Here is a 21923-nt window from a genome sequence, read left to right as displayed (position 1 = left end):
AAATGATTCCCTCTGGTCTGTCCCTATCCCTGTAGATACCTCTTGGGTTTGGCGTAAAATTCTCCTCTTTTGTCCCTTAGCTCTTAGAGCTACCTCCTTCAAGATCGCTAATGGATCTTCCATTTCCTTTTGGTTTGATCCTTGGTACCCTTCTGAAGTCCTCTTTAACATCTTAGGAGCTAGCTGTGTCTACTCCTCTGGCATTCCCAACCATTCCCCTCTGTCCTCTTTTATTTCTAACAACATATCATCTCCTTCCTCCCCTTTTCCCCCATGCCTCTACCAGGTCTAGGCCTATCTCCCCCCCTCCCCTTCCCTCTCGGACAAGATTATTTGGTTCCCCTCTCCCAATGGCCTCTTTAGCTTTAGATCCGCCTGAAATTTTGTTAGGAACCATGCCTCCACCGTCCTATGGCACAAACTTGTTTGGTTCAACGGTCACATCCTGCATCATAGTTTCAATGTTTGGAGAACCTTAAACAACTGCCTTCCTACCCAAACCTTTCTCATTCACTGTCACATTCCTATCTCCCTAGCCTGTATTCTTTGTTGGGATGGTACTGAGGACGTTAACCACCTCTTTTTCACTTGCCCTTTCACCTCCACCATCTGTAAAAAAGCCCTTCACTCCATCTGACTCTGTTCTAGGAGACCTTTACCTTTCGCCTGAGAGTGGCTTTGGTTGTGTTAAGTTATGTAACCCGATAAGTGTCACAACCCGGCCCGGTTTATAAGGGCCAAGTGTGACTGGATGACATCCAACCAACCCATTAGGATTGCAAGTGCAGTACTCTATTTGCAATTATGTTCACAAATACAGAATTTAAATGCAGCAGAAGCAATTTAAATATAGAATCAAGATAGTAATAAGGAAAGCTAATAATAAAGCTGTTGTATACATATAAGTGAAGCTGAGTTACAAGATATTCCACAAACAGTAACCCAAAACCCAGAAAGACTTAATTACAGTAGTCTATACAAAAGTGTTATAACAAAAAGGGAAGGAAGGAAGGAAGTAGCCTGTCTATCAGGCGGCTCAAGAGAACGCGTAGTCATCACACGAGCACGAGGCATCGTGCTCCACTACAAGAGGAGTATCAACTCCAAGAACTGAAGGAGTGTCCAAGGTAGAAGTGACTCCCACAGAACCAGCAGCAATGTCATCTGAAAATAAGGTACACCACAGGGGTGAGCTCCACTGAGCCCAGTAAAGAAATGCATGCAAACATATACAAATAATCCATGATGAATGTCCTAAACAAGCATGCTCCTAACATGGATACTAAGTCACATGAGGTATAAGTACTACTGTAATAAAATACTAGCCTCGGTCCCAGAAACACATAACCAGACGTCGGTCACCCGAGCGAAAGCATTCTACTATGGTGGAGACCCGACAGCTCAGGCATCATACATCTGACGCTAATGGACCCCCAGTGACTAACCCTACTGTTTATTCCCACACTTGAGTGTTCTACAGTAACATGGGACAGTGAATGGCATTCCGGAATTTACCCTTCGGACCTACCACGGGTTATCCAACACCTCTTCCCCCGTTGGTAAGGGACGTAGTACTAGGCAATGAAAATCCTAACCCAATGCAGTCTATCATGATGGCATATGTATCAAATAGAATAATTGCAAGTTAACCAGTATATCAACACTATTCATATAATTCCAAAGTAAGTAACAATGCAATGCAGTATACCGATGCATCCTAATTCACATGCAACTAATGCAAAGAATATAAAGCTATAAAACTACATGAACTGAGTCATAATTATGATGCATGACATGGCATATTGAACAAGATATAATTAAGTCAATAAACACGCCAAAATTAAGTCAAAATTCCCTTACCTGTTATGACAGTCTAGTCTAGGGCAGCAAGATTCCAGCAATCCAGACAAAAACAGTCTTGAACAGGCTTATACAATCCTAAAATAACACAAAACATTATAGATTAGGGTCAGGAACAGTTCCAGGTCAAACCCAAGCATTGGGGGGCAATTTGGGGCAAAAATATTGGACCGGATTCAGGGGTCAAACCCTACAGTCGACCGGTTGCAGACCTGAAATTGCATCCGGTCCAAAGGGCAGAATTGGGGGTTTTGTTTGTAACCCCAGGATCTTGACATGCAAGGTCCAAATTCTGTGTTCCCAGCCTATTCTAAGGTGGGTCAAGCCTATTTAATGATTTAATTCCAAAGACTAACATTAATTTGGGGTTTTAACAAATAAACCTCAAATTGGTAATCCTAGGGTTTGTCAATTGATCAATTAAAACAGAAATTGGGTTCCTAAGGGGGCAGCTTTCAGGTCACAGCCATAATTGAACACTAATTGATCCAAAACAGGTTTATATGTGCTGGAATTGATTAACTAAGCTTGATTTCCTAAGCTTTAATGGCTGAAATAGGTTTAGGGCATAATTAGGGCTGAGAATTGGAGGAAAAGAAGATGGGAAGAGTTGAATTTAGGGCTTACCTGGGTACAGCTCTGAATTCAGTTTGTAGACAGCTTAATGGTATGTAGCAAGATGACCAAAATCAGTCCCAAGTTCCAATTTCAGGTAGAGAGAACCAGCCCCAAGTCTACACCTTCTTTTCCCTTCTTCTTCTTCTCCTTTCTCCTTCCTTCTACTTTCTTCTATTTTCTTCTTTAAGGCTGAATCGATTTCTGTTTTAGAATAGTGAATAGTGTATTGTAATTTCATTATATAGTTGTTAACTTAAGGTTTGTTTGTTTACTTAATCCAAAAACCTGTTTTCTAAATTATCTCCTAAAACTGATTTTAATTAGAATTTTGTACCTAATTATCTTCTTTTAATTATAAAATGATGTCATATGACATCAGGGGCAATCCAAACACGGGTAACTACTGGAAACTGGATTCCCCACTGGGGATGCGGGTCCCACAGAGGTAAATTACTTATTTGCCCCTATAAATTCTAATTGATCAATATAATTCAATATACAATACAAGTAAATAGTCCTTACAGTAGGTTTAGGAGATAGAAAGGTTCTGCATGCTGTCCAGCCAGCAGATCTGACACAGATAGCTTTGGTGCGGGGGACCAACAAGGTCCTCTGACTCCAGAAGAGCAAGTTGGGAAGATTCCCTGGAATCCTCCATAGGTGTGTCAAGAGATTGATCTATGTCCACAACAGATGCAGCCCACAGCATCGAGGCAACCATGGACACAGAACTGGAACCTGAAATCACACAAATTCCAAAGTTTAAATTTATAATGGTTTTCACAATAAGGGTACTTTGGGCATTTCCTCTGTTATTTTGTTTCTTTATTTTTCTCCTTAGCTGTCATAGTCCGCTATGGAGGGTATACTTGTAATTCTGTCCTAATTAATGAAATCTATAGAGGGACTGAGGAGAGTCTCAACTCACTCAGGTCATTCTCTGTTTAGCTAACATGGTATCAGAGTTAACCCTATTCTGATCCAATCTCTCAAACCCTCCATCTCTTCTCTTCCCTTCTTTTTTCCATTTCTTCTAAGTTCTACCTTCGGTCCCTTCCTTCCTTCTTCTCTTGGTTTCCATCCTTCACCTTAGGGTAGCACTAATGAGGTGATCTTATGATCTAGTTGCTGCCCTCACCCCTACCTCTTTTTTCTCTTATGTTTTGACACTTTTATCTGTTCGATAGATGCTGCCTACCTCCCTGTGGTACTGAAGAGTTCCAAATCCTTGAAGATTTAGGCTACTTTCTCTTATAGGCCCTTCTTCCCTCAATTGGATCTTCACCTGCATCACATTTGCAGCATCTATCCCTCCTTCAAAACCTTCAGATCTGCCTCTTATTCCAATCGGTCACTTCTTTTCAGGTTTTTTCAAAACCCTGAGATTTATCAACTTTTGGGATTTGTGCTTCTTTTTTCTGCTGCTAGTTGCTTTGGAGGAGACCCCTTTGCATTCGAGATTCTTTCTCTTCAGTCCTAATCAGCAGCCATCACTTATTTCCATTCTTCCTTGAAGATCCTACCCTATTCGATCTTCTTCTTCAGTTTTTTCTTTCCAAAACCTTAACTCTAATCGACTTCTTGATTAGAGCAGCTGCACTTCTTGTTGGTGCTGATTCCTTCGGAGTAGCTTACTACCATCAAAAGCAATCTTCGACCTTACTTTCAGCCTCAGATTCTGTGATCTTTCTGGTTGTGTATTCATATTTTTATGTGCTTATGTGTAATTTACACATAAGTCTTATCTTTAGTTGTGAATACTTTATGGAAAAAAGAATGTTGCCTGGCAGCATTCTCCTGCTCACTTTCACATAGGGAAGTGAAATGACCTCCCCGCCCCGCACCTTGGATGCCCATGCACACGATTCTATTGCCCCCTCCCCCGCACTGGCACAGGGGCCATGCAGCCTGGCAGCAAACCCCTTCCCATACTTTATATTTTAATGTTATAAGTACATTCCATCTCCCACGGTTAGAGGAGTATTCTGTTCTCTCTAATCGTGGGCTGTTTTTCTCCACTCTCTTCTTCACCTTCTACTTTCTTTCTTCTTCTCTCTGTGTGTAGGTCCTAGCATAAGATAGAAAATATAAGGTTCTAGAATCCATATAAAAAGGGTTTGGCTAAAGGTTTTTTTGGTGTCGGCTGCTTACTTGACACATCCTCTATCCGGTCTTGGGACCAGTAGCAAAACATTTGCGGACTTAAAATAAAATTTAAAAATATGACCACTTATAATTCCAAAAGAGCCTACTTTAAGCAGTCAAGCTATTTAGATTTTCACTCATTGGTTTTCTTGTTTAGAATATAATCCCATAGTGCACTTATCAGAAAAATAGTATTTCTATGATGTAATTCTTATAAATCCTCATCATATTTTCGGAATATCATCTTCTGTTTTCAATTTTCACTGACAATGGGTAAACTACTTTTGTTATCGATAGAATAAGGAAGTAGGAAATTTGTTAAAATTTTATTCCAAATGGCATTGCATAGGTGCGTTGGAAAGGTTATGGTCCTAGCGATGATACATGGGAACCAATTGAAGAGCTGAGGTATGTCATTTTCTAGGTTTATGACATCTTCTTAATATGATATATTACTAGTTAACAATATTTATGTTTCTCAGTAAATGCCAAGATGGAATAAGGGATTTTGTGAGAGAAGGATTTAAGTTAAAAATATTGCCACTTCCGGTAAGCCTTACTTGAGATGCTTCAATTTTCACTCCTTTAAAATGATATAATTCTATCAAACTTCCATTTTCTTAGCAAATTGATGAATTCCAGGGAGATGCTGATGTTGTTTGTGGGGGGCCTCCATGCCAAGGGATTAGTGGCTATAACCGATTTAGAAATGTTGATGCCCCACTTGAAGATGAAAGAAATCTTCAAATAGTATTTTTCATGGATATAGTGAAGTTTTTAAAGCCCAAGTTTGTTTTAATGGAGAATGTGGTTGACATTTTGAGGTTTGCTGATGGTTCTCTTGGAAGATATGCTTTAAGTCGTTTGGTTCATTTGAATTACCAAGCTAGGCTTGGAATCATGGCTGCCGGTTGTTATGGTCTTCCACAATTTCGATTGCGTGCTTTCTTGTGGGGTGCCCATCCCTGTGAGGCTAGTTCTCTCTCTTTTTCTCTGTGTGTGTGTGTGTGTGTGTGCACGTACATTTATGTGCACATGCATGTAGACAAGTGGGTATTTTATTTTCTTATGAGTATTTAATTTGTCAATGGTTTTTCTTTTTCTTGCAGAAACTACCTCAATATCCACTTCCAACACACGATGTAATTCTTAGATATGGTACTCCATATGAATTTGAGGTACTAATTTCAATTTTATATATTTACTTTTAATTTCATCTCATCTCTCCTTTATTACTAATTAGTTTATTACTTTATCTTAAATATTTCAGCGCAACACTGTTGCTTATGATGAAGGCCAGCCCCGCAAACTAGAAAGAGCACTTCGTCTTCGTGATGCTATCTCTGATCTCCCAGCTGTATACTTATTATCTTTTTCTTCATTGATTTAATGCCCTTGCTTAATCAAGTAGTAGTCTTACAATATTTAGTTCATAGGTGACAAATCATGAAACTCGTGAGGAGATGCCACACCAAATGCGTCCAGAAACTGAGTTTCAAAAATTTATAAGATCAACTAAATATGGTAAGTTTTTAATCTCAAGTTTTAGTCTTACAATATTAGTTCATAGGTGACAAATCATGAAACTCATGAGGAGATGCCACACCAAATGCATCCAGAAACTGAGTTTAAAAAATTTATAAGATCAACTAAATATGGTAAGTTTCTAATATTAGTATAAGGTACAACTGGTTTTGATGCTATTTTGCATTTTGCCTTGCTTAGCTTCCTAGTTCCTGAATCTGCAGAAAATTTAATTGATAAAGCTGTTCTGTCTGGTTTTCTGTGTGATTTTGGTGCTTGTATATGGACTTGATGCTGTATGAAGGGGCAGTTTGATCTTCCCAGACTCTTTGAAAGATTCCACTGAAATAATGTTGCTTAAGTTTACGGTATTTCAAGATGGGCTCATATCATCTTATTGCTTCTTATTCCATGAATGGATTCACTAACGAGTTTAGGGTCTAAAGTCTGCTTTAGATATATCCTCTCCTACCTTGTTAATGTGTTTGTCTTGTACTGTTGTACATGTGCCTCCCTTGGATCTCAGGAAGCTTTACCTAAAAGCCTTAAGTTTATCTTGTTAGGGTAGTATTTGAAACAAAAAGCAACCAATGTTACCATCATTGTACAATAAAGTGGTTTTGTCTTAATGATATCTTATTTCGATAGTGATTTGAAACCTCAGAGCTGATATCTATTGCTGCCCGTTCCCAATTCATTGATTTGAAAATTTAAGGTTCTTATTACTTCTGGTACTTCTACTCCCTCAGTCGGTCCCAATACCAGTAGGCTATCAAGTTGTTGGCTGCATCAACATCCTTGCCAAAGGTACATATAATGTCTGTTTTTATCATATCTAAAGCATGTTGGGCATGCTTGATCTTCATACCTCAGCTTGAGAAGTAGTGTTGAGTCTGTTGAGGGTGTTGAGGTACAATAGGAGCATGCAATAAAAGTGCAGGAGACAGTTGGCTCCTTTCTTCTCTCGTATCTTTTGCCCCCTCTCCAACTGTAAAATCCTCAGAAATATCAATAGAACAATACAATACCATTCATTGGGAACAAGGGTCTAAATCTGGGTTTCGAGGCTGGTTTCGACCCCGGCTGAAACCAAGATATGCCATGTTTTGACCAAAACCTGGTTTGTTTTTTTGAATGAAAAAGTTCATTACCAAAGGAAGGAGAAAAGGGGGGGGGGGGGAGAGAACAAACAAACAACCACCATTTACAGGCCTGCTTTACCAATGCAATGGCCCGAGGAAGTGAAAGGGAAGTACTCCAACACACCACAACAGACCAAAATCAGCCAATTGCAACTGGGCAAACAGCCTACCCAAAAAGAAAGAGCACAACCAGAAGAGAAAAAGCCTCAAAATACAGGAGAGCCCGCTAATTGCACCTCAATGTAACTGAAACCTGGTATTCTAGGCCAAACTCGAAATCTAGGTTTCTTCGAGGCCCAGTAAATGTTTTTTATGACCTGAATTTTTGTGGGCTGCCTAATTTAATCATTTTACACCTATACCATGCATTAGTTTCACCAAAAAACCAACCAAAATGCTACTTGTGGTTTGGACCCAAGTTTGCTAGTGTATGTTGAATGCTTCTATACACTAGCCCTACTATAAACACCGACTACATATAATTTAGCTATTGGAATGTGCAATTTAGACAATCAAAAAGTACATTAGGTTAGGGAAATACAAGCATACAACACTCACCACTCAATTCTGCATGGAGTTTCTTGGAGGGTCCATTCCATGAGCTGTGTAATTGAATAAATCGTAGCTGCTCCTAGGAATGCACGACATATGTATCCCATGATATGTTTTGGGCACAATTGTTCTGATAGTCCATGACTGCCCACTTATAAGCCCCACCATTAACATATCGGAGGTATCCCAACCTAGAGAATGGCTCACTGAGACTGAAATTAGGTGGAGCCGACACAAATTGTTGACCTGGACCTGAGAAGATGCTGTCGATGAAAGAAGACCCACCACCTGAGCCACCCCTATACGTAGTGCTAGGGAATAAACTAGAAGATCCCCCATAGCCACCACCATAGTCACCCTCATAGACACCATACCCTGCAAATGCCAAATTGGTGCTCTCAAAGGATGATGGTCCACCACCATATCCACCATACCCAGCAGTTGAATTGATGCTCTCGAAGTCACTATCAACATGATATGCTGGACTGGGGGCCTGTCCTGTGAAGAATGGTGCATGCTAATGCCCAAATCTTCTACTCACCCAAAATCATGGCTTCCAGTGTGCCAGACAAGCTCGATACACACATGCCCATCCCAGCTGCCTCCTCCTCAGGTCTGAATTGCCTGTGTAGACCAAGGTTCGAAAACTCGGGTCTCGGAGCCATCTCGGCCCATGAAAAAATCGAGTTGGGCCGAGATCTCGCATAGTTTGTGCATTGTTTTTTTTGTTAGACTCGGAAGCCCAGCTCGGTGGGTTTTAGACCTCTGTTGGGTCTGAAAATCGGTATACAGCCTATTTTAGGCCATTTAAACACAATGGCATTATTAGATTTTGCAAACACAAAGTCCAAAGATGACTTTTACATTGGACCCTTAGTTGGTAGGCGGCAACGTATTAAAATAGCATAGTATATACATTAATGATATAATTTATGTACATAGAACTCAAACAAAACATTCAATTAATAGGAAAACAAGTTAATAAGCATTACAAATGTTTAAGTTGAATAAGTGATACATCAAATTGCTCAAGCTTAACAAATAACAATGTTACTAGTTACAAGTTACAACTATCATCACATATAATGAGATGGAATGACATATTCATTCCCTATTTGTCCCACATAGTCTTCCCATGACACATTGTTGCTCCACTGTTGCATATAGTGTTCCACAGCATTCATATAAGAGTTCTCATCCACATATGCCAAGACCCCTATCCTAGGGTATAGCTGTTCCACAGTGGCGTTAGACCGTTGCTGTGAAGGTTGATATCCACTGCTTGTGCTACTGTCATATTGTGGAACGTATGGGATTGGGAATGTGGACCCAATGTTGGACCCAATGCCAGAGCCAGCCTCACTGCTTTGACAGTCATATGCAGGTGTTGACTGCCCAAAGGCCCCAAACTGACCATAGGAACTATATTCAAAACCGGTGCTCTGCCGGCCATATTCATAGGCATAATGAGGTTAAGATGATTGCCACGGCTGATGCTGACTACCAGTATCTATACTCATGCTTCCAAAACTTGCTAGCATGGTGTTCATACTCGTGTCATCATACTGAGGTTGGTTGTGTTTGCGACCCGTCCTTTTCTTGTAAGTTTTGCTGTGGCCACCATGGTCTTGATCTTGTGTGGCATGTGTAAACTGAGACTCACCTGTGAAACACACAGGGTCCTCCTGTGTTCCCACTTCATACTGGTATTGCTCGCGCATCCCCTCATGACGATCATCATAATAACCACCAGCAGGCATGCCACCACCAGTACTACCACCACCACCACCACCACCAGCAGTACCAGGAGGGTCATCACCACCAGCAGGGTCATCACCATCACCATCACCATCACCACCATCATCATCATCATCATCAGGAGGAGTTCCTGTTGCAGCCTCAAAAAGTCTCGATGACTGAGAATGTGCACGCCCCTCTTGCGACATATAGTCGTCAATATCTGTACCGGTTACGGACGCAATGGTGGAGTCGGGCCTACCTCCAGGCTCATCCATCTTTGGTGCACCACGATCCCTCACCCACTGGAATAGGGGATCCTCATCATCATCAAAGTCCTCCTGGAATATGTTGGCTAGCTCGATGGGATCTTTGTCATTCTTCTCAATTTCTTCACGTATGTGCCTCATCCTTAGTCTCATATTATAATGCACATACACCAGGTGCTCCAGTCGTTGACTACCCAATCTGTTCCGCCTCTTTGAGTGTATCAATGCGAATGTACTCCAGTTGCGCTCGCACCTAGAGGATGAACAGGTTTGTGAGAGCACTTTGATTGCTACCTTCCTCAGGTTGGGTGAACTTGTACCATAAAGCACCCACCAGTCAGCTGCATTATAAACATAGAATATTAAGAATATGTGCATTATAAAGGGATAAAATTATAATTCATAAATGTAAAGTCATGCCACATTGCTACCTACCAGGGTCTGACTTTTGTCTACCCTCCACTGCAGCTTTTCGACTGAAACTTGCTAAGGCCTCTCTGAAGGCTTTGATCTATTTTCATTTTAAATTTCAAACAGTGTTAGAGGCATTAGTATTTGCTATTTAGTAATTACATTCCTTTACTGACTACCAATGTACCAAAGTCCTATAGTCTCACCTCATCATTGCAGTCAGATTGTGTCTTGGGATTGACCTCCAACTTCTCAATAACAACTTCAACTGCTAGTAACAAATCCGTGTCCAGCCCAAGATTATGCGAGTACTGGTACTTTGGATTCAAATAATATGCTAGTAAAGGGAAAACCACAAATATAAGTTGTTAGTGACTAAATACTTTTGAGTTTTGAATATGTAAATGTAAAAACCCATATAAAGTGTAAAGTATGTCAAAGTGTTGAACTCACCAGCTTTATGCAAGGGATGACTCAAGTGCTTCTCCCATCGCTCATCAATGATGTTAATGTATGAGCGAGCACTTCGGGGTATTGCAGTTCGGACCATTTCCTTCATCTTCTGCAGAGCAGCATATATGTGGGGCAAGGTAGGCTTCTTCTCCGTGTCAACCATCCTTAGTACTGCCACCACTGGCTCTAATATGGCAACAACTTTATACAAGTCCTTCCAAAAGCCATCACTTGCAATGGTCTCTTGTGCTGCCTTCCCTTCTTGTGTCCTAGAACCTGGCCAATTAAACCATTACTCACTTGCAAACATTGACCTCAAATATACCACCTTCGACTGAATGCTCTTCAATGCAATGTAATTGGTGGCAAATCGAGTGACACCAGGCCTCACTAAATCCCCCTTGCATTTGTCCCTCATCATGGCTAAAGCATAACCATGGTTATACACAAAGGTGGTTACTTGCCTTACCTATTGACCACACCAGCCACCAAAGCTTTTTTTCCCATGTCCTTCAGCATTAAATCAATAGAATGGGCTGCACATGGAGTCCAAAAGAGGCGGATCCTCTTACTCTTCTTGTTCATCAATTTCTCTCCAGCCTTCTTAAAATTAGAACCGTTATCCGTCACAATTTGGATAACGTTCTTTGCTCCTATATCTTCCTCCACCACTTGCTTCAGTAGCTTATACAAGTATGATGCATCCTTGACATGCTTTGATGCATCAACAGACTTCAAGAAGACAGTCTTCCCATTACAACTCACCATGAAATTTATGATGGACTGTCTAGTAGGCCCAGTCCAACCATCAGCCATAAGAGTAACCCCATATGTGTCCCAATTTGGCTTCAGACCCTCTATGTACTCTTTCAGCTCCTCTCCCCCTTGAGGCAAATATACATTATACAACTCATATAGTGTAGGCCCCTTCCATCCTGCGCCAGCCCTCCCTGCAGCGTCAAGAAATGCATTATAATATGTTCCTTGTGCTACATTAGCTGGAATGCCATTGTATAGCATGAACTTGCTGAAGGCTTTCCGTGCTTCCTCTTGTTTACCACCAAACACTTGCGGGATGGTTGGCTGGAAGGCATCTTGTTGCCTAAAGGTAGATGGATCCTGCTAAAAAATGGTATCTGGGGAACGTGCTCGTGGTCGGGCTTAGGGCCATGGGATATCTCTTGTGCCAGTGCTTCTCCTCCTCTCATCTTGTTGCACTGGTGCAGCTGAGCCAGATCCACCAGCTCCTCTTGCTTGCTCATATGCTCTTATATTCTCAAAATGAAAACTTTGCCTACTCTCTGCCAAAGTCTGCTGGTAAATCCTATATTCAGCCTCTGATTGGAACTCACCAGGTGTAGGCCTATATTCAATATCATCTCCTACTCCTCCAATGATGTCTACACCAAGCCTCTCTAGAACTGCCTCATCGAAAGCTATTTGTTGTCTTTCCCTCTCAGCTTTCTTTGTTCGTACTCATCTCAAGTTTTGTGCCATTACCAGTTTCACTTGGCTCGGAACATTTCGGCATTTGGCAACAGCCTTGCCCAGACCAGACAAATGTTCCTTTAACCTAGTTGCTCCTCCAGAATTTAAAATCTTTCCACAGTACTTATACTTTGATTTCTTTTTGTCCTCAGACATCGGAACTCCATGTAGCCATGCTATATCCCCCATTGTGTAAGAAATATCTTATTTTTTACACTGTTACATAAAAAAACATGTATTAGTTACTATTACAGACTTAAAGTAAGGTATTAAACACATAAAGTATTGTATTCATAACAATTAAACATAATATGAAGCTACTAGAACAATCAAATACCTATCTCTTATTTATTCCCTAACCCTAGTATTTATTTATTAATTAAAAATAATATTTACAATTTTTTTTAAAATAATTATACCTTCAAATATAAAATATTATAACATAATGATGTATTTGACATCATTTGAAGTTGGACATTATGTACAAATGTTGTACATAATTTTCCAACAAAAATAGGTATTTTTCCTTAATTTTATATATTTTTTAACTATTTTAATAATATTATTATTAAATCTGAAAAATAAAATATTTCTTTTAATCGGTGAAAAAAAAAAATGACTCCATGAGGCTGTAGAGCATGCAAACTAGTCTGACATACATCAAGATCACATCCAAACAATAAGTATTTATCCTATTTTTTTTTAATTTCTGTTTTGAAAAAAATCATTTTTTTTTTGCAGAAATTATAATAAATAATTTAATAACCCAAAAAAAATTCGGCCTCCATCAAGTGATAGATCGGCCTAACTTGTTTAACATAACTCAAAATCACACCCATCTATCAAGATTTCATCAATTTTTTTTCAAAAAAATAGGTTTAGGGAAAAGAGGTTTACCTTTAAAAAAACCTTCACAAACTTGAGCAATCCTCCAAAATTGAGCTGCAATCTTCATTTTGGCACCAAATTCAGCTTCCAAATGTTTGAATCCAACCAAAAAATGAAGAAGGGAAGAGAAGATTGAGAGAAGAAGAGAGTTGGAGAGAAGAAGAGGTGTCTCTGTCGAGCCTTAGCCCCCAAAACACATCTGAAATCACTTAAAACAAGTCATTTGGGTCAAACCACACAGCCCCATACCCGAGACCCAGATTTCGACCCGAGATCTCGGCGAGATTTTGCCTTTTTTCTTCCATTTTTTCCCTGTTTTTCAAGCCTATTCGAGACGAGATCTCGCCGAGAAAGTGCACTTTTGTGTTTCGCTTGGCATCTCGACTCGGCTTTCTAAAAAACTGAGAATCTCGGAGAGATCTCGGCGAGATTTCGGACTATGGCGTAGACCTTGAGTGTACCCTCCCCCGGTTCATGCACCATAACCCCTATCTTGCATGGCTGGTCAAATTGAGCCTTCTTTGTGAATCTGACGGGCTCTGCCGCTCTGTTACTGGCTTCGGATCCTGCATCATCTAGTCTTCCTCTTGTAAAGCTGCTAATCTATCACCATCCTCATAACCTCCACCACCACCACCATCATCATCATGGCCTTGAGCCTGGGAAGGTGTGCGAGTGCCATCTAAGGAACGAGACAACTCCTCTTCGTCATCCTCTCTGCTAGGCTGCGGCTCAAATGGACACTAGGTTTGTGAGTGATCTCTACCCTCAACACCATATACTCCTCAACATCAACACTCATCTGTGAAGCAATTTGGGTGTTGGGCCGACCCTCAACCTGATCTAACACAAATTCACCACAATCCCTGACCCACTCATAATGGGGATCCTCATCTTCTTCCAATTGGAAGATTTCATTCAACTGGATTGGGGTTGAATCGTTGTGATGCAGATCCTAGCCTCCTCGAATTGAAGAAGCCACCCTAAGCCTAGGGTTTTAGTAGGAGCCTTAGCTTAGTTTATTTTAGTTCTATACTTAGTTTTTATTTTGTGTTTTTAATTGAACCGGTTTAAATTGGTTGCATCCAATTGGTTCAATTGGTGTAATTTATGTGAAGTGATCATTGGCTAAGAGGTTCTTATATCCTATTGGCTAGTAGGGAATCTTCTTTTATTTTAAGTAGTTTAAGTTGTTTTAAGATGTCTCAAGTCATTAGGGGTAGATAAGTTTTTTCCTTTTAAGTTTTTAAGTTATTTTTAAATTGGTCCACCTCTCCACGATTTAAGTGAGAGATTTGAATTGTAATAGATTTAGGGTTAAGGCCTTTGGCCTCTTATTTAATACAAACCGTGGGAGAGGCTCCCCCACCTATTATGCTTTAAAAAAATCGTCTCTTTATGCTACTGCCATGAATGCTGCTGCTTGCTCTTTGAGAGTGTTCCTTGTGGGTAATATCAAGGAGCCCTTGTGAGTCATATCAAGGGTGAGGGCTGGTGGACTCCTGCCACTCCTTGCGTTGTGAAGATCGGGAGGTCCTTTCAAATCATTCAAGCTGCTGCCATTGTCCTGCAGTCTGTTTTTTATTTAAACCTTCTTCTACTTAGACCTAATCTACAGTCCCCTCCATCCATTAAACCCTAGTTCTCCATTAAACCTGCACTCCTACCTCCACTAGGACTCCCCCATAATTCCAGGTTTAGCCTTCACTTACAAACCCTACTTCCAGCCTACATTCCCCACATCACTCCCCACACTCGACCTTAACCCTAGCCCTTAGTCTCCACTACAACCCCTCCATTCCCCCACTCCATTAAACCTAAAAACCTGCAACTCGATTCTGCCCAACTGCAGAATTTTAGAACCCTTCCAAACCCTAATATTCTTACGCCATTAAAGCCTCCTAAACCTGCATATTAAAACCCTATAAACCCCATTACCATTATTTAACCCTAACCCTGATTTCTTCCCTAATTAGCTTAATCTGTTCCAATCGGCCAGCCTTCTTAGGTAACCCTATTCCCCTGGCTCCTAGTGGGACTTCTCCTACCTAGGACTACATCATGTTGTCCATGCCGAAGTGTATGTGTTACAGGACATTTGGGAGTTGCTCCTATTAGCCCTAGTCCAGGCCCAATTAGATACTCCAAGGGATACCATCTCAAAGGCCCAAGCCCAAGCCCAAGCCCTACCAACCTTGCACTTAGTGTATTTATGTTTTATCTTTTATTTTTTAGAGTTATTTGGCAGTTATTGCTGTAGAAGTAGTTGTTAGGGGGCAGTTATTGCTGTAGAAGTAGTTCTTGGGGAGTTATTTTCTTCTCTCTTTTTTTTTTTTTTTTTTTTTTTTATTTTGAGTTTTTAAAGACTATTTTGAGAAGGAAGACAAGGAATGATGAACAGAATTGAATGAAGCAAGAATGAATTGAGTTTGAGGCTGTGTGCGTGTGCACTCTTTTCTTCCCCCCCTGCAATTCTGATTTCTTTCTGGATTTTCTTTTCTCCTTTCCGGTCCCCCATCATTTGGTATTAGAGACAGGTTGGGTGAATCTCTCTCTCCCTTCTCTTCTTCCCCTGTGTGGCTGAAGCTTTCCTTCCCACCCTTTTGCGTGATCTCTCCCTCTCTCTCTCTCTCTTGGATTCTTCTCCCTTTCAGTCGCTCTTCCCTCTTATCTTTCTTCTTCTATCTCAGTTCTCTTATCTTGTTCCCTTCCCTGTTCTGGAAACCCCAAGCCAGAACTCCAAAACACTCATATACCACTACCTTATCCTCTTTACCATAACATCCATTGAACCCCTTTACCCACACAATTGCAACAACCAGTCATTCCATATTATTCCATCTTATCCCAAGTTGGAATGACGAACAACACCGGAGATGCTGCAACAATAACGGTGTATGACTTCAACATTCCACTCAACAATATTGAGAGGACGTGCTGTTTCAAGATTTCATCTCCTCTTCTCATGAATTAGCGGAGCTTTTGAACGGCATGGATGTGCATCACATGGACTGGTTTCTTGGGTTTATCCAAACTCGAGGTCGAGTTTTTTTAATCATGGGAGAGTTGATGCAGGACATTTAGGGGCTGCTCCTACTAGCCCTAGCCCAGGCCCAATTAGATACTCCAAGGGATACCATCTCAGAGGCCCAAGCCCAAGCCCTACCAGCCCTGTATTTAGTTTATTTATGTTTTATCTTTTATTTTTTAGAGTTATTTGGCAGTTATTGCTGTAGAAGTGGTTATTAGGGGACAGATATTGCTGTAGAAGTAGTTGTTAGGGGGGCAGTTATTGCTGTAGAAGTAGTTGTTAGGGAGTTATTTTCTTCTCTCTTTTTTTTTTTTTTTTTTGATTTTGAGTTTTTAAAGACTGTATTTTGAGAACGAAGACAAGAAATGATGAACAGAATGAATGAAGGAAGAATGAATTGAGTTTGAGGCTGTGTGCGTGTGCACTCTTCTCTTCGCCCCCCTGCAATTCTGATTTTTTTCTGGATTTTCTTTTCTCCTTTCCGGTCCCCCATCAGTATGTGGTCCTCTCTCAGCCTCATATTATAATGCACATAGACCAAATCCTCGCTTGGCACCAAATAGATTCCACCTCTTGGAGTACATGAGTACTTCAATTGCGCTTATACCCTGTGGCAGAACATGTCTGGGTACAGTACTTTAACTGCTATCCTAGTCAGAGATAAGTCTCTTCCATATAGCACCCACCATTCAGCTACATAAAAGCATTAAAGAATATTGTTAGCTGATGGTAAACAATGGTGCATACTTAAATATGAATGAATAAACTATGGTGATCGGACCAACCAGTGGCAATAGTATCCAAACCCGAAACAACCGTTGCCCTGTCGAAACTCTCAGTGCCATCCCTAAAGTCTTGCATTTATATCCTTTTCAATATGTGGTACCAGTGTTAGCATAAATATCAAATTTATAATTGCATTTTTTTTTAGTACCAAACAAAGCCCTAGTCACCTCTTGATTGGCAATGGACTGAGCACTTACATTTCGCTCAAGCTTCTCCACCACTACTTGAACTGCATCTATCCGATCTTGTCTCATCCCAAGTCTATGCTTGTATTGGTACTTGGAATTGAGATAGTATGTTGAAAACAATGCATACTAGTAATACGCAACTAATTGACAAGTAAGTTGAATTAAGGTTGATGAAATGGATTGGGGAGAAAATATGACTTGTGTCACTTAAGAGCACACTCATGTTCTATTAATACTAGAAGGGAAAAGGGACAAATCACAAGTATACCCTTAGGGCAACACATACTTACAAGTATACCTAAAATACCCTTAATCCCAAATTACAACTTCCCCTCAAGTTGGTACATAGAAGTCGCACATGCCCAACTTGCACAAAATTGAATGAAAAACCTTACTACTAAGCCCTTTGGTAAAGATATCAGCCCAACTGATCACCAGACTGAACAAAAGGGATACATATAACTCCCTAATCAAGTTTCTCCTTGATGAAATGGCGGTCTATCTCCACATGCTTTGTCCTGTCATGTTGAACTGGGTTATGGGCAATGCAATAGCAGTCTTGTTGTCATAGTACAACATCATGGGAGAATTGGAACAAATACCAAGGTCCCTCAAAAGGCACTTAAGCCATAACAATTCACATAAGCCATGTTCCATGGCACGGAACTCTGCCTCTGCACTCGAATGAGCAACCACACCTTGTTTCTTACTGCACCAGGTCACAATACAAGATTTCCTTCTATAAAGGAACAATAGCCAGAATGTGGATCTCCTATCATCCGGGGAACCTGCCCAGTCAGCATCCGTGAAGGCCTCTATACGCATGTGATTATGAGGAGAAAAAAGAACCCCTTTTCCTGGAGCTGACTTCAGATACATCAAAATACGATAAAATGCATCCAAATGGGTAGACTGTGGGTCATGCATATATTGACTAACTAGCTCACAACATGGGCAATATCTGCTCGAGTATTAGAGTTATATCAATCGTCCCACAAGTCGCTGATAGCCTCCTTTGTCCACTGGCTCTCCATTTTTGCTCTGCAGATGTGTATTAGTCTCAAGAGGAGTATCAACAGGTTGACAACCAAGCATCCCAATTTCAGATAAAAGGTCCAAGGTATACTTCCGTTGAGAGAGGAAGATTCCCTTAGAAGAACGGACTACTTCGATTCCAAGGAAGTATCACAATTGTCCCAAGTCCTTGAACTCAAACTCTTGTCCGAAGTAAGATTTCAATTTTGTTATTTCAGCTGAGTCACTTCCGGTAAGAACAATATCATCAACATAGACAATGAGAACTGTAATATGATCACCAGACAGCTTAATGAACAAGGTGTAGTCAGCATTACTAGCTGTGACCATAGCCTTGTGGAAACGCCCAAACTAGGCTCTAGGGGTCTGCTTCAAGCCATATTATGCATGCTTCAGTTTACACACCTTCCCTTGAGTTTGATTGCTTGAGAATCCTTGGGAAACTTCCATATATACCTGCTCTTCAAGTTCTCCATGGAGGAAAGCATTTTTCACATCAAGTTGCTGTAGTTCCCAACCCAAGTTAACAACACATGAGAGGATAACTCGAACAGCTTTCATTTTTGCAACAGGTGCAAAGGTCTTGGTAGTCAATCCCATATGTTTGGGTAAACCCTTTTGCAACCAGCCTGGCTTTATACCTATCCACTGTTCCATCAGCTTTCTGTTTCATAGTGTAGACCCATTTGCAGCCCACTGGTCTCTTGCCTGGAGGGAGAGAAACTAGGCCCAAGTATCATTCTTTCCAAGAGCCCTCATTTCCTCTATCATAGCCTCCCATCTCAAATCTGCCATCACATCCTGCCAAGGTTGTGGAGTGGAAATAGAAGACACGGAAGACACAAATGCATGATAGGAGGAAGAAAGGGAGTCGTAAGACACAACATGAGAAATAGGGTGTTGAGTACAACTCCTGTTCCCTTTTCGTACAGTAATAGGCAAATTTAAGGTGTCATCATTACTCAGAGAGGGAAGATTATCAGATTTTGATGAAGTAATGGGCGGTCCTGGATCTGAGGGAAGCGACTGGCTATGTTAAACCCATGCCCAAAACTCGGTTTAAAACCCGGACTGATTTGAACTTCGTATGTAGAATCGGTGGCGGTATACGCTAGAGACTTGTGGGCTATGATACTCAAGCCATCACACAAGGTTGTCGACCGTGACAAGGGGAAAGTCATCGAGGAAAGGTTTATCGACAGAGATGGGGAAGTTTGTCGACAACGGAGTATTCTTGGCTTACCCTCCGTAGGCAGACTGAGGCCCGTACCTATTTCCTCCATTACTCTGGGATAACTGGTCATAAGTCACTAACCATGACTTTTCAACTTATCATACATAGTAGTTAGTGCATTCAAGGGCTTTATTATATTTTATTGAGGTGCGTGTACGTGTACAAGAGTGTCGGAGAAGACCCGGGTAAGTCGAGGCACAAGACAGCAGTTCAAAGGCAAGAATAGAGCTGTACGGCTGATGGAAGTCCATCAATCACATGATCAGCCGCACGTGTTGTCATGCCCAGAAATTATATTTTGGAGTGTGGGGCCCACTTGGGCTTGTGTGGGGCCTCTCTTCTCCATGGATTTGAGGTGTGTGGGACCTATTTAGGTGACCTACACACTTGAAACCCTGACCTATGAATCCCTATAGGTTAACTAGGGATGTAAAGTGATTTTGAGTTAGGACTCTATTTATGGAAACCAAACAAGCCCTAGTGGCATGTGTCTATAAATGACACATGCTCTCTCAGCTCAGTCCACAACTCTTAGAAGAAAGAAAATGCGGGAGAGAGAGCTGAAGGAGAAGAAAGGAGGAGAAAGGAAAGGAGAAGAAGGAGGGGGAAAGAAGTGGGGAAAACCCTAGTTGCTGCCCTGCCCTACCTCATTCATACTCTCTCCCTCCACTCTTGAAGCCGGGCAAGAAAGGAAGCTGAGGAGAAGGAGAAGGAAGAGGAGGAGAAAGGAAAAGAAAGGAATGGAGAAGAAGGAAAGGAACAAGGGCTTATCTAGCCTTGCTTGGCCTCACTTGGGTAAGCACCATTTTCCCCTCTTCCCCTGCTATTATTCAACCTAGGATTTAAGACCAAGGCTTGGGTTTGGGGACAGTAGCCTAAGGACTTGGGTTGTATGAAGTTTGAGGCTATAAATGGAGCCTTCATATACTACTCATCACTCCCCTCCTACCCCATCTAAGACCCAACAAACCCTAGGTGCTTGGAGAGTTCAGTTTAGGGTTTTGGAGTTTCAAAGTTAATGTGAATGTTAAACCTTGTATAGAGAGCGACCTTTGGGGTGTAGACAATCCCCATAGGTGTGAGAAGGTTGTCCAACACTTCTCCTTGGCTTGTACAAGCCCCACCATGGCTTAAACCTGAGCCTTAACAAAAAATACCGCAACTGGGCACATACGGCTGATGGATTCCATCAACTGCATGAATTCAGGTAGCCACTGCTTCCATCAATTGCATGAAGCAAAGTGGCTGCTGTCTTGGGGCTTTTGAGGGGGAATCTTTGTGGGATGTTTATGGGACTTTGGAGCATTTAATATCATCTAATATAGGGATTATTTATGCACATTTAGGGTGAGTTAAGCCTTCAACAAGATCGTCCCGTACGCGGGGAATTCAAGTTAAGCCTTCAACACGATCTTAATTTTTGAAATGTTTTAAAGGCATGGATTATGCATATGTGCACCTATGCCATTTTAATGATGCATGTATATTGAGAAATTCATGATATATGCTAGTATAGGAATGCGATGTGTTGACATCTGTAAGGTGCTAAGTTATGAATTGATTCTCATTATGAATGTGTAGTTGTTTAAAAGCTTTGAGACCATGATTTATGAATTTAATATATTGTTATGTGAATGTGTTGGGATCCGGGGGCCGAGGGTATTGCTGAGCCCATGATCGCCATGTTGATTGATGTAACTCATGCATGCTTAGGCTAGGTATGGAAACGGGATACGGTGGGGCCGATGGGAATCCCGGTTCCGTGTCGCCCGTACCCTTGCTGTATTTTTATTGCAATAGTGATATTGTGGAACTAGGTTAGAAACGGGGTTGTGGTGTGGCTGAGGTGGATTCTGGTACCACTGTCGTCGTACTATTGTGATGTGTGTGTATATACTAGGGGATACAGGGCATGGTGTGGTTGGGGGGGATTCTGGTACCGTGGCTTGGGCCCTTGGTATACACATATGCATACCTTCATTTTGCATATAGATATATGCTGGTTAGGATATGATATATCCTGTACTATGACCCCTTACTGACAAGGAGTTAGGTGTTGGGCAACCCACAAGGATAGGTCTGATGTGACTTTCCGGAATACCCTTTTTACGGTACATGTGATTGTTAGTTCGGTGTCTGATGCGTGATCCTTGAAGCGAACGCTAGGATGGGGTTGCAGGGGCTTGCTGGGGAATCCAAGGTGCATACGCAGACCGGCAAGCTCTAGTTTGCAACTCGGGTTTGACATCACAGGGTGTCCGACAGCGATACCGGGACCGGTGATGCTACCTAAAGTGTTGCAATAGTACTTACCCTCAGACTTAGTATGCATGTTAGGTGGAATAATAAAATGAATACATCCATGCATCATGTGTATCGTGCATTCATATAATATTGTGTATGCTTTCATGACTTGACCGCTCATTGGGCTTAGTGAAGCTCATCCCTCGAGGGTCTCTCTTTTTAGATTGTGATGCAAGTACGTTGGAGCCGGTAGGCTCAGAGAATATTTATCCTCCCATGGATGGGACTGATGATTGGTAGGCTCCCGAGGTAGAGGGA

General features: G+C 41.3%; 1 protein-coding gene across 6 annotated transcripts in view; it reads left to right on the top strand.

The window, feature by feature from the left end:
- LOC122646492 (DNA (cytosine-5)-methyltransferase CMT2-like) overlaps nt 1-21923 on the top strand; it is a 119264-nt gene that overhangs the window by 40718 nt on the left and 56623 nt on the right. For 4 of the 6 annotated variants that reach the window (XM_043840061.1, XM_043840060.1, XM_043840059.1 and 1 more), the window contains 6 exons: nt 4973-5031; nt 5106-5172; nt 5266-5595; nt 5733-5801; nt 5894-5980; nt 6060-6147. In XM_043840061.1, the coding sequence (XP_043695996.1) occupies nt 4973-5031; nt 5106-5172; nt 5266-5595; nt 5733-5801; nt 5894-5980; nt 6060-6147 (700 nt within the window). Of the gene's footprint in view, nt 1-4972; nt 5032-5105; nt 5173-5265; nt 5596-5732; nt 5802-5893; nt 5981-6059; nt 6148-6451; nt 6509-21923 lie in introns of those variants that run through there. The other 2 variants (XM_043840063.1, XM_043840064.1) reach the window with 2 other exon arrangements.

This window comes from Telopea speciosissima, chromosome 11, assembly GCF_018873765.1.
Source record: "Telopea speciosissima isolate NSW1024214 ecotype Mountain lineage chromosome 11, Tspe_v1, whole genome shotgun sequence".
NCBI classification, from domain to species: Eukaryota; Viridiplantae; Streptophyta; class Magnoliopsida; order Proteales; family Proteaceae; genus Telopea; species Telopea speciosissima.
This window is presented reverse-complemented; position numbering and strand designations above follow the sequence as displayed.